This window comes from Coregonus clupeaformis, chromosome 16 (assembly GCF_020615455.1).
Source record: "Coregonus clupeaformis isolate EN_2021a chromosome 16, ASM2061545v1, whole genome shotgun sequence".
Taxonomy (NCBI): Eukaryota; Metazoa; Chordata; class Actinopteri; order Salmoniformes; family Salmonidae; genus Coregonus; species Coregonus clupeaformis.
In genome coordinates this window covers 4366800-4380881 of record NC_059207.1, presented here as the reverse complement: position 1 = coordinate 4380881, position 14082 = coordinate 4366800, and the positions used below count along the sequence as shown (strand labels likewise).

General features: G+C 43.8%; 1 protein-coding gene across 1 annotated transcript; it reads right to left on the bottom strand.

The window, feature by feature from the left end:
- Positions 1 to 1902: 1902 nt before the first annotated feature.
- On the bottom strand, positions 1903 to 3568 carry LOC121572990 (placenta-specific gene 8 protein-like). Its single transcript, XM_041885031.2, has 3 exons — positions 3314 to 3568; positions 2765 to 2949; positions 1903 to 2166 (listed from the first exon to the last, which is right to left on the bottom strand). Exons 1-3 carry the CDS (start codon positions 3444 to 3446, stop codon positions 1936 to 1938), a joined length of 549 nt encoding a protein of 182 aa, XP_041740965.2. The 5' UTR covers positions 3447 to 3568; the 3' UTR covers positions 1903 to 1935.
- Positions 3569 to 14082: the final 10514 nt, after the last annotated feature.

Below are 14082 nucleotides of genomic sequence, written 5' to 3'. Positions count from 1 at the left end.
GAGAGAGAGAGAGAGAGAGAGAGAGAGAGAGAGAGAGAGAGAGAGAGAGAGAGAGAGAGAGAGAGAGAGAGAGAGAGAGAGAGAGAGAGAGAGAGAGAGAGAGAGAGAGAGAGCATAACCCTACACCCCAACCTGTGCACTCCATTCTGCCACTTCTGGTCTCTTGGCCGTCCCACCCTTACTTGCTACAACTGTGATATGTGGTTGTCTCACCTAACTACAGTGAGGGAAAAAAGTATTTGATCCCCTGCTGATTTTGTACGTTTGCCCACTGACGAAGAAATTATCAGTCTATCATTTTAATGGTAGGTTTATTTGAACAGTGAGAGACAGAATAACAACAAAAATATCCAGAAAAACGCATGTCAAAAATGTTATAAATTGATTTGCATTTTAATGAGGGAAATAAGTATTTGACCGCCTCTCAATCAGAAAGATTTCTGGCTCCCAGGTGTCTTTTATACAGGTAACGAGCTGAGATTAGGAGCACACTTTTAAAGGGAGTGCTCCTAATCTCAGTTTGTTACCTGTATAAAATACACCTGTCCACAGAAGCAATCAATCAATCAGATTCCAAACTCTCAAAGACCAAAGAGCTCTCCAAGGATGTCAGGGACAAGATTGTAGACCTACACAAGGCTGGAATGGGCTACAAGACCATCGCGAAGCAGCTTGGTGAGAAGGTGACAACAGTTGGTGCGATTATTCACAAATGGAAGAAACACAGAAGGACTGTCAATCTCCCTCAGCCTGGGGCTCCATGCAAGATTTCACCTCGTGGAGTTGCAATGATCATGAGAACGGTGAGGAATCAGCCCAGAACTACACGGGAGGATCTTGTCAATGATCTCAAGGCAGCTGGGACCATAGTCACCAAGAAAACAATTGGTAACACACTACGCCGTGAAGGACTGAAATCCTGCAGCGCCCACAAGGTCCCCCTGCTCAAGAAAGCACATATACAGGCCCGTCTGAAGTTTGCCAATGAACATCTGAATGATTCAGAGGAGAACTGGGTGAAAGTGTTGTGGTCAGATGAGACCAAAATGGAGCTCTTTGCCATCAACTCAACTCGCCGTGTTTGGAGGAGGAGGAATGCTGCCTATGACCCCAAAAACACCATCCCCACCGTCAAACATGGAGGTGGAAACATTATGCTTTGGGGGTGTTTTTCTGCTAAGGGGACAGGACAACTTCACCGCATCAAAGGGACGATGGACGGGGCCATGTACCGTCAAATCTTGGGTGAGAACCTCCTTCCCTCAGCCAGGGCATTGAAAATGGGTCGTGGATGGGTATTCCAGCATGACAATGACCCAAAACACACGGCCAAGGCAACAAAGGAGTGGCTCAAGAAGAAGCACATTAAGGTCCTGGAGTGGCCTAGCAAGTCTCTAGACCTTAATCCCATAGAAAATCTGTGGAGGAAGCTGAAGGTTCGAGTTGCCAAACGTCAGCCTCGAAACCTTAATGACATGGAGAAGATCTGCAAAGAGGAATGGGACAAAATTCCTCCTGAGATGTGTGAAAATCTGGTGGCCAACTACAAGAAACATCTGACCTCTGTGATTGCCAACAAGGGTTTTTCCACCAAGTACTAAGTCATGTTTTGCAGAGGGGTCAAATACTTATTTCCCTCATTAAAATGCAAATCAATTTATAACATTTTTTATATGCGTTTTTCTGGATTTTTTTGTTGTTATTCTGTCTCTCACTGTTCAAATAAACCTACCATTAAAATTATAGACTGATCATGTCTTTGTCAGTGGGCAAACGTACAAAATCAGCAGGGGATCAAATACTTTTTTCCCCTCACTATATGTTAAGAAGAATGCACTAATTGTAAATCTGACTAAAATGAGGGAGGGGAGGGATGGAGAGGGAGGGAGGTCACAGCAGAAGGAAAATAAACGTGAGCTTTAATGATGATTACAATCACATCACATGAGCAGTGGTCAAGACTGCCTGAGGGGTGGAGTTGATCATAGGCTGAGATGTGATGACCCCCGGCTGGAAGGCCATTACCATGTTCTGACCGGGCAGCATGGCGGACTGGGCGTTGATGACTGTGAAGGTCTGTCTGCGTCTCTTGATCTCCCGGGCCATCTGGCACCAGGAGCAGATGTTGCAGAAGGTGGAGTACACACAGTCCGCCATCATGTCACCCTTTAGAGAGACGTGACACATGACTTCAATACTATAATCTCATACAGTCATTATCGTTTGATCTTGTAGGCGTGATGTTTAGAAGTACTCTATAGTGTTTCTAGTCACAAACAGTTGCAATAAGGTATCAGCAAAGGTACAAAACCTGGAATACTGTAAGATTACATCGACTACTGGGCTGTTTAAACTAAGCTCAAACTTCATCTGACTGAGTTCTACTATGGAAAAGCCAGAGTCAGCGAGACACCTGTCTGCCTCCGGACTTTCTCTCCTGCTTGACCATCTCCCTCAGATGACCACTCAAGCCATGAACCTTCTGATGACTGTCCATCTGATGATGTTGTTTTTCTAAATGACTTTTTTTGTGCTTTGGGGTGCTTTGAGATTCTTTGAAATGCGCTATATAAGTTGAATAAATTATTATTATTTGTATTACTAGGCACAAGCCCACATAAGCCCTCATGTGTTCTGTTGTGTATGTGTTGTATGCACTGCCTCACGCTTACGCAAAGTCCATAGGCTTAGTCTAATACTCTCCCTTTAGTGTCTTCATTCAGGCGTTCAGACTGACAGTACAACTCTCCATTTGTTAACCTACCTGAATCCCATAGCGGTTGCGCACCGCCACCCTCATGGACATGGACACAGGAGGGGTACAGGAAGACACCCCTACCAGCTGGGTGAAGAACCATAAGAGGTCCAGCAGAGGGAGACAGAAACACTCTCCGAACTCTGAGGTGGTAGTGCAGGCGAAACAGGGGAAGCACCAGTAGGCAAAACAGCCTGAGGATGGGGTGAGAGAGTGCAGGACAGGGAAAAGATATGTTAGCACTGATAGGAGACGTATCTAACTCACCTTGATTAGTGGCTTGTAGCACTGTTATTTTCTTAAGTTATTTTGTATGCATGGAGTATAAAGAGTATGGATGTCTCAAAATGTTGATGTCTCAAAATATGCCAAACACGGTGTAAGTAAAAACGGAACAATGTAATGTATAACATACATACATTTAACATACAACATACATACATTTTTTAAACTATGTTTTAATAAGACATTATGAAAAACAGATGTAAACTGAACTCTGAATTCTACTTTTTGCTGAATACTGAATAAATAGACAAACAAATGGACAGACAGACTCACAGACTTGTAAGTCGTCGAAGCAGCCACAGATGCCAGTGCTCCACTGGTTAGAGTGGACGGCTATTATAGCTGGTGTCTGGGGCTGAGGAGGCTGAGACTGTTGGTTGTTGTTGATTATCACATTTGTTGCCATGGTGACTGGCCAGCCGCTCAACTAAGGAGGAAGAGCCTGAACAAAAAGCGACAACAAACAACAATGGACTGTTACTTTTTCTTAACTTTTGGCTCTATCTGTGTCCCCAATGCCAACTTGCTGAAATAAAATATGAAATACCCCCACATGCTTCACCTGGCTGCAACTTGCTTTTTAATGGCTCTGCAGTTCCTTCTATTGTTCTAGGGCCATGATTCCGACCCTAGTTAAGTGGCGCCTAAATGGAACGTACTTCCCTTTTGATGCACTTTTCTCTCTGCATATTCTGACCTTAAACTTAAGCTTGAGAATAGCGTGCTATTTACCAGCTATTCGTTTTAGGTGGAGATCGAATAAATGAGGGTGTGGCGGAGGAGACTTAATTCCCTAATAAGTCTACCACCTTTATGCATGAGGAAACCATGAATAAGGTCTAGCGAAACCAACCGGTTCAATGTGGGAAAAGCATCTACTTTTTCAGATAGAAATAACACCATTCTCCATGGTGTCCCTATTGAATAATATTTCTCATTCACATCTTACAAACACTTACAAAATCATTCAGTCATCACTTTGCAGCCAATAGGCTACTTTGTGCACTCTTTAAACGGCAAAACCTCAAAGTGTTTGGAACTATTTCTTTCCGAACTATAATCTATACTGTGCGTTATCATGATATTCACCTTTGACCTGATGTTAAATCATATAAATCTCCCCATCAAACACAAATCATGGCAGCGTATAATTCTAGTAGTGGGTAATGTTCAATCTAAGTCCTATTTTCTTGAATAGTGACTATTAAAAAATATATATACACTCACCTGAAATGGTCAACTCTGCCTGTATCAAGGTTTGTGATTCCTACATCCGGATCAGGAACTAAATTATGGGAACATTGACTATTTGCATGTGTGTGATTTGCATAGGATATATATGAATGTCTGTTTTGTTCTTTGGAAATCTTTCATAACTATTTATCTCGTGTAATACAATTGTACGTTTCTGCAATACAAAGGTCCAGTTATCAAAAGGGTTTTGGAAATGTTTTTATACATGCATGTTCATTCAACTTTCACTCATCCGAAACCAATCAAAGGGCCTTTACAGACCAAACATACTGTATTTAGCTGTCAACAGGGGGGAAGTTGTGAATGTGAACTACCTGAGACAATACAGCATGGTGAAAGATTGAAGAATAGACATTCTACTACACCCAGACGAGCTTGAAACAGATTGGAGATCAGTGTTGGGTGGGTCACATACAGTACACGTGCCTGAGGGATGTTCCATGGTGACGGGTTTGGTGCCAGTGGGTGATTTAGGAGAGTCAAAGGAGGATTGAATGTGTAGTCCGCGATAACGCTTGGTGTTGTTGGTATTCCATTAACATGAGTCTAATGGTGATGATGTTGATTATGATTAATCTAGTGACCATGATGAAGGTGGAAGAGGTAGATGATGAAGAAGAGGGATATATGATGATGATGATGATGGTGCGTGATGAAGAGGAGGAGGAGAAAGAGCGAGGTCTTTCCTTATCTTGTGTGTGCGTTGATGAGCGTGACGGGTTGGAAGCGGGTCTTCATCTCTCGTGACATTTGACACCAGGTGCAGGGCCCGCAGAAGAACGAATAGACACAGTCATTACACATGGTGCCCTGTTAGAGAGGAGACAGAGATACATCATTACACATTACAACTGATCTAAGATCAGTTAACAATGGCTACATTCATCAATCAATTACAAAGAGGGGGTAGAATATCTGATCGGAGTTCAGCGCTATAACATCATCAGAACATGATGTATTACTCCCCGTGTAGCCTGGTCCCCGATCTGTTTGTGTTATCATTCCAACTCCTTGTTTGGCATGACTAGGAGTGGCAAGGAGTGGAATGTTAGCGCAGATAGACTGGTACCCAGGCTACTCCCTTAGTATGAAGGTACAGAAAACTGGTTAGGACAGTTCTGAGATCATATTAGAAGGTGGCTAAGGTGAGGTAAACATCATTAATTACTGGAGAGATGGAGGGACTGATATTTGTAGACTACTACGAGACATTACACACGTTTACACAAACAGTATCAAAGGAACTGGGAAATATAACTAATTTCTATGGACACAACACCAATAGTCAGACCTGTACATATCGCCTATAACTATTAGGCCCAGAGTGTTTCCTGGTCAGATCATGTGATTGTTACACCCCTGAAAAAGGGGAGAAATAATCACGAACGTGACGCAGTTATGTTTCCTCACTGACAAATTTAGTGTAATGATTTTACAAAAATACCACATTTTACAGAACAACAGATCTACAGGAACCAGAGTTTTGTAGGGTACAAAGCTTATTCAAGTCACAACAGCATAAACTGTAATTCACTAAAACATATACAAATGTTTCAATATAACTGTCAAACACAAAGTAGCTTTAGCTCAGTAACCCATAACTACATTTATCAACCATGTCAACAAAGTATTCGAAACACATTATACAAATAACCCCAAATATTATTATTAACAACGCACATGTTCATTCACAATTAGCATAAAATGGCAGCTACTCTCAGTACGAAGCTATCGCTGCAACCAAGCAGATTACAGTCACACACGCACCTAATAACTCTCTTCAACTTAACTCTAACTTCCTCAAGATGTTACTAACACATACCTTAAACTCTCTTGACATGTTAGCAAGTTATTACATTCAAATTAACTCGTTTTATATCAATAACGTACCTGAAAAAGGGAAGAAATAATCACGAACGTGACGCAGTTATGTTTCCTCACTGACAAATTTAGTGTAATGAGAAAAAGACCGCGATTCCCCCAGGAAGTTGGGTGGAGACCAGAGCAATCGATCTCAGGCTCATAGATTAAGAGCATTTAGTAGATCACAGATGAACACTTTTACCCTTAAATTAGGCACCACAAAATAAAGTAGTCAATATAACATTTACACATTCCTCTTACAATATTAACCCTTTGACTCTTGACGGATTTTAAACACATTTATGCATTTTATCAATCTCTATGAACTAGTACTGGATGCATTCTCTTTTTAACCTTAGATATTTTAAGATCCTTACATACCATGAACTTACTAATACTTTTTAGTGTATAACAGGCTATGAATGTCCTTTAACCTGTCACACTCTCCCCGACAAAATAAATGTTGTCCCAACATTACCAACATTATCTTCTTAAACAGTCTATAAGCACTGGACGTAGAAAATCCTCTTCTGTAAGATAGTCCTTGAGCAGAGGTCAAAGTTCACAGTTCAAATAGAACCAAGAAGTTATATTCACAGTCCATATCTGTTGACCAGCTGTATAAACAGTCCATAAGCAGTCTTTTCTCATACTATTGTCAACAGTCCATCAGTTTTAATGATCTATATGCATAGTCTGCTAATTGTCTTGTGAAAGTCTGTGAAATCAGTCAGTAGTCCATGGTCAAACATGTCAACTCTGTCTGTGGCCTCAAGTTTGCTGAAGTCCATACATGTAGGGTGGCTGAAGGTAATATCCCTGTAGTGATGGCAGCCATGGAACCAGTCCTGGTGCAGGGTAGACAGGGAACAACTGTGGCTGTGGCTGGATACTGTAGCAGGAAGGGATACCAAGCTGATCATAGGTGATACGTCTTGGAGGGTGTCTCTCTCTTTGTGGCAGCTGGTAAGCTGGTTCCTCAGGTTCAGCAGCAGCAGTTAATGAAGGAAAGGCACTTAGTGGACGATCATCCAGCACATTTTCAGCAGGCAAGTTCATCTCCTCAGCAGGCAGTTCTTTAACTGTTGTTTTCTCCTCCAGCTGATTTTCAACAAGAGGCTGTGCTGGTAGCGTATCAGGAACTGGCACCGCAACTGTTTGTTTCACTGGTGGGGGCCTGTTTTCCGACTCTCTCGCTGGTTCAGCATACCTCTCAGGTACTGTAGGAGATGTGGGGACCTGTAGCGGCTCATGATGAAGGTCATATTCATCCCCGCTGTCTTCATCAGAATCTAGAGGCTGTGATCCAGGCTGATGTCTCTTTTTCTTACTTTTGTCATCTTTAGTCATTTCTGGTTGTCTCTCAAAAGGTAAGTGGTCACAGGACATGAGCAGGTTTCTGTGCAGGACCCGGGAGCGTCCCCTACCCTTTTCTGGTCTCAACTCATAAATCGGCAGGTCTGAACCCATTTGTCTCACTACTGTGTGAATTTGATCTTCCCAATAGTTACGGAGTTTGCCTGGTCCTCCTCTTGGTGTCAGGTTTTTAATCAGAACTCGCTCGCCAGGCTGTAGCACTGAACTCCTAACTTTAGTGTCATAGTACTTTTACTTCTTTCAGCAGCTTTCTGAGCATTTTCATTTGCAATGGCGTATGCTTCTTCCATTCCTCGTTTCCAGTTCTCCACGTAGTCTCGCTGGTTACTGGAACCTGCCTCTGTGCACAATCCAAAGAACATATCAACTGGAAGCCTGGGTGATCTCCCAAACAGAAGATAAAATGGTGAATAGCCAGTCACTTCGCAACGGGTGCAGTTATAGGCATAAACCAGTTTGTTTAGAGACTCCTTCCAGTTTGACTTTTGTGTCTCAGTTAGTGTCTTTAGCATTTGCAACAATGTTCTGTTCATTCGTTCCACTTGACCGTTCCCCATCGGGTGGTAGGGTGTTGTTCTGGACCCGGCCATGCCACTGAGTTTCTTTAACTGATGGAACAACTGATTTTCGAATTCTCCCCCTTGGTCATGGTGGATGCGGGAGGGGAACCCAAACTTCAGGGCAAAGTCATTGAAGATGAGATTTGCAGCAGTTTTTCCTGACTTTGATGTGGTGGCGTAGGCTTGAGTGTAACGTGTAAAATGATCAACAATCACGAGGATGTACTCATATCCCCCTTTGCATCTGTCGAGATGGAGGAAATCTATACATACCAGTTCAAATGGCTGTGTTGTCACAATGTTTGTCAGAGGAGCTCTTGTTTCATGGCCTGGCTTTTTCTGCTTGACACAGCTACAAGTTTTAGTCACATAGTGCTCAATGTCAGATTGCATATAAGGCCAGAAGAAGCGGTCACGTACTAGTGATACAGTGCGGTCAGTACCTTGGTGTCCCATGTTATTGTGCAACTCTTCCATCACTTTACCTTTGTACTGCTCTGGTAGAACTAACTGCTTGCGGGCTGTAGTGATTCTGTACAGAATACCATCACTGTCGATTGTCAATTTGTCCCATTCTCTGAATAGGCATTTTGTCTTTGGACTGAATTCCTTTTGCTCTTTAACTGGCGGTTTGGAACCAGACAGCTTGAAATCGAGCACAGGACGGATGACCGGATCAGACTCTTGTGCCTCTCTTATCCCCTCTTTTGGGATCGAGCTGATTGTTGCTGTAGTTGTCTCACCTTCAGCTGATACTGACATAGATGCAGCTGAAATTGACCAAGGCACAAAAGGCTCTTTCTGTACCTCTACTGCTTGTATAGTGGCGGCAATGGTGTCTGGTGGAAGCTCCTCAGAACATTCTCTCATCAGTGACTCTACATCCAGTGGCATCCTCGACAAAGCATCTGCATCACCGTTCTCTCTGCCTGGCCTGTACTTTATTGTAAAGTGGAAATCAGCCAATTCTGCAACCCACCTGGAAGTGGTTGCGTTCAGTTTTGCAGTAGACAGAATGTAGCTGAGCGGGTTGTTATCACTGTATACAGTGAAGGTCGGAGCATAGTACAAATAATCATGGAACTTATCAGTGATTGCCCATTTTAGAGCTAGAAATTCTAGCTTGCCAGAGTGGTAGTGATAGTTCTTCTCAGCTGCTGTTAAGGTTCGAGAGCCATAAGCAATGACCCTAAGCTTCCCATCTTGCTCTTGATAAAGAACTGCTCCCAAGCCTTGGTGTGACGCATCAGTGTGTACAACAAATGGCTGAGTGAAGTCAGGGAAACCTAAGACTGGTGGGTGAAGCAGACACTCAATCAGCTGTTCAAGTGCCTGTTGATGCTGGTCAGTCCACAGGATTGGCTTGTTTGAGGGCACCACATGACTTACTTTCTTTGTTTTTGCTTTCCGTGGGTGGTCAGGTAATTTCTCTGAATCTGCTTTCAGGAGGTCATACAGACAGCTGGCCCTCCTAGAAAAGTCTTTGATGTACTGTCTGTAGTAAGTGAGTAAACCAAGCATTTTTCTGAGCTGGCCCACAGTCTGTGGTCTGATCTCTTTCAATGCTCTTACTGCTTCAAAATCGGCTGGGTCAACTTTGCTGCCGTCTGCAGACACTATTCTGCCCAAATAACGGACCTGGGGTTTAAAGAGATCACACTTACTTGGCTTGAGTTTGATGCCATACTCTCTGAGACGCTGCAAAACCTTTTGCACATCATTCACATGGCTGTCGAAAGTTTTACTGAAAACTAGCGTGTCGTCCAGATAAGGAATGCAGATGTTGTCCCGGAGCCCTTCCAAACATTCCTCCATACAACGCTGAAAAGCTGCAGGAGCGTTCATGAGGCCGAATGGCATACGTATCCACTCATAGAGTCCCCATGGGGTCACAAATGCTGTCAGTGATCTGCTTTCTTCAGAGATGAACCCTTGGTGATATGCTTTTCCCTGATCTAAAAGGGAGAACCAGGAATTACCACCTAAACTGTCCATGATGTCCTGGACCCGAGGGATGGGCTGGCGGTCGGGATGTGTCTTTCTGTTCAGGTCTCTGTAATCTATACACAACCGGAGGGTCCCGTCCTTCTTCCTAACGCACACGACAGGTGAAGAATATGAAGAGTTTGACTTCCTAACCCAACCCTGGGCTATGAGGTCATGAAGGTAACCCTTCATCTCCTGATACAGTGGCCTGGGCACTGACATGTATGTGCGCTTGACTGGTTCAGAGTCCTTTAGAGAAATAGTCATTTTCAATCGTTCAATGCAGCCAATGTCATTGTCTGATCTGGAGAAGGAGTGACACTCTTCTCTAAGCATTTTCCTAACAACCTCTCTCTGTTCTTCGGTTAGGTGACTTAAACCTACTGGTGGATCCCACTGTTCAGTAGCAGTACATGGAGTTTGAACACTAGTGTGATTCACTGTGGCTGGGGTGACAGCTTTTTCAAAGACTTGGGCAGGTAACACAGTCATAATGGTTTGTACTGTACCGATTATGGTGCGTCCTAGCAGGGCAATGTCATGGTCAGTGGGGTTAGAGACATCAAGCATGACAACTGGAAAAACACCTTTCTTAACTCTGACTAGTGTGTCAAAGAACTCAAGTTCATCTGGCCACTGCGGGTTCAGGTCTGGCTGGAAAAGCATTGTCATGTCATCTTTGAAAGGCTGGGAAGCTACCCGGCACTCAATCTGAATGCTACTGTGTTTTGGTACAGCAACCTTCTCTTTCTTGGTCTTCACTGCGTATTCATCTGTCTGTTCTGCGCTAACAGCCTGTATAAAAGCCCTCACCTTATTTCTTTTGAGGCTTGGGAAAGCTTTTTTCACTGTACTGTACCGTTTAGTCTTTTCGGTCATTGTCAGGATGTGCTCAATAACATTGAAACCTATGATGGGATGAGATAGGTGACAGCCTTTCATTACCAGCACTGGGATGATCAGTTCCTTCGTTTGGTCAGTTTCAGAGGCTAGCCGAAAAGTTGTTTCAATCCATCCCAGGTACGGCATTTCAGTCCCATTTGCTGCCGTCAATCTTAGATCATCAGGTGAGTCCAGAATTTCTGAAACATCCCTCAGCCTTGCGTTTGGGAGAGATTCCGCTTTCCATCGTTCATCAATGACCGATACCTGAGAGCCTGTGTCCCATAGAGCTTGGAGGTGGTGGCGATTCAGGTGACACTCAACAAGGCACTGTCTACCGACTAGCGAGGTGACCTTATGGGGGGTGGCAACCTTGAGCTAGGGATGGTAAAGAGTGGGCATTTTCTTCTGTACAGGAAAGCTTTTCACAGGTAGAGTCCATTTTCAGGTGAGTGCATTTTTCCTTATGTTTAGTCCAATGTTGGTTTTGACATCCTTTGGAACAGTACAGTGTCTCTTTACATGATGAACATTGTTTCAGGTTCTCAAATGAATCTTCTCTGGCACAATTTGCACATTTCTGGGACTTTTTGGTAGCTACGGTTAACACTTGTCCCTCAGCGGTAACCCTTCCCCGTTTAAAGGGGCCTCTTTGGATGGTCTGACTCCCCGGATTTTACATCCAGCTTGAAAATGTTCCCCACTCCCACATCGGAAGCAGTGTGTGCAGCGTGCATCTGTTCTGGCCTGCTGGCAGACAAAACACCTCCTTGGAGCTTGAGCAGAGCGGTTGGTATACAGGTTAGGTGCATATTGATACTGCGCAGGGTCAGGTGCTTGGGGCTGACTGTAGTTGCTGTAATACTGCTGCTGGGAAACAGGTGGCTGGGGGTCCCTATCTGGCCTCCTAACTGGAAGTGGGGCATGGGCATAAGGCGATGACTGAAACATAGGCTGCTGTAATGTCTCCTTAATCTGAGCAATCTCTGCACTGAGACCTTTTAGGGAAGCTACACCTGTCTTAAGTTCAGCTAACTCTGTTAACAGTTCTGCGGGTATCTTAGCTTTGGCTTCCTTCACAGGACACTTTGCAGATGGCGTATCTTCTAACTGAACTACACTTACAGTTGTAGCAGGCTGTGGGGCATTAAAACGCTTTTGTTTCGTCTTTCTATCTCATTAGCACAAGCAATGTTAAGCTTCTCTAGCAAAACCTCATCTGATGTTTCGCTATCAAGCAGGAGAGGCTGCATGTCTATCCTGATACTGTCACTCTGGAGACCTGTAAGGACTGTGTGTAAACACATGCGCTGGACTAGAGCAGGGTCATACTTAAGCCCTGATTCTGACTCCTGGGACGCAAATAGTACTTTCTGCCTCAAATCTAAGACGCGCATCAGGAAGCTTTGAGGGGTCTCCCTTGCTATGCTGTGCTTCTGAAGCTAGCTGTTTGTAAAGCTCTGTTGCACTCTTCTCTTGGAAGTGGGAACGCAGGATGCATCTAAGTGTGGGAAGAGTTAGCTGGGGTTTACCTTCCAAGTAGCTGCGTAGCTGTGAGCCTGGAGAAATAGCCCTGATTACTGCGTCTACTATTTCTACCTCAGGATAGCCTCTGTTAAGTCCATTCTCAATCTGATGGGCAAGGCTGGAAAAAGTCAGTTTATCTTTCTGGCCCGGTTCACCTATCTGACCAGAAATTTTTAACTCTTTGCGCCAGTATGAGCCGGGCTGTGCACTGGGTGAGAGCTGCATGCTCCTCTGAAGATGGGCAGGGGGTTGGGGCTGGCGCAGAGAATCACTGGCTTGGTCTGCAGTACTCTGCTCAGTTCCCACCCCTTGTTGTGGGGTTACAGTTCTCAGTCCCTCTATTCTGTGATGTGTTCTGGCTGTTTCAATATCATGGTCAGTTTGCCCTGTCTTGCTATCTATGCCACTGATCATCTCTGTCATTTTGTCTTTAAGTAACAATAATTCCGACATGCCGCCATCTTCTAACTCTGCAACTTCCTCTCTTTCAAGGAACATCATAATGTGAGTCATCAGTGATATGCGGGATTTGTCTTGAACATCTCTTCTCTGTTCGCCTGATATGTCAAGGAAATCACATACGTCTAGTAACTTGTCTTTAGTCAGGGTGTGCAATTCTCCTACTACCTCTTCCTGTAGTTCTTCCAAGGCGGTTGTCATGTTGACAGGACAGGAGGAACCTTTACTGTGCAGGAGTTGACTCTGAATTAGGTGGTCCTTACTGTCTCTGATGGTCTCTCAACGGCCTCAGTTGACACGTACTTAACCCCCAACTTCCAGCTCCCCTCGAACAGCAACACTTTCCTCACTGCAGCCTGCCTGGGTTGTTATGTAGGGATTTAGCTGGCTCGGAATTCAGCGACCAGGATGTGGAAGCCGGACATCTGAGCAGCAATCTCAGCGGAGCCTCCAAAATGTTACACCCCTGAAAAAGGGGAGAAATAATCACGAACGTGACGCAGTTATGTTTCCTCACTGACAAATTTAGTGTAATGATTTTACAAAAATACCACATTTTACAGAACAACAGATCTACAGGAACCAGAGTTTTGTAGGGTACAAAGCTTATTCAAGTCACAACAGCATAAACTGTAATTCACTAAAACATATACAAATGTTTCAATATAACTGTCAAACACAAAGTAGCTTTAGCTCAGTAACCCATAACTACATTTATCAACCATGTCAACAAAGTATTCGAAACACATTATACAAATAACCCCAAATATTATTATTAACAACGCACATGTTCATTCACAATTAGCATAAAATGGCAGCTACTCTCAGTACGAAGCTATCGCTGCAACCAAGCAGATTACAGTCACACACGCACCTAATAACTCTCTTCAACTTAACTCTAACTTCCTCAAGATGTTACTAACACATACCTTAAACTCTCTTGACATGTTAGCAAGTTATTACATTCAAATTAACTCGTTTTATATCAATAACGTACCTGAAAAAGGGGAAGAAATAATCACGAACGTGACGCAGTTATGTTTCCTCACTGACAAATTTAGTGTAATGAGAAAAAGACCGCGATTCCCCAGGAAGTTGGGTGGAGACCAGAGCAATCGATCTCAGGCTCATAGA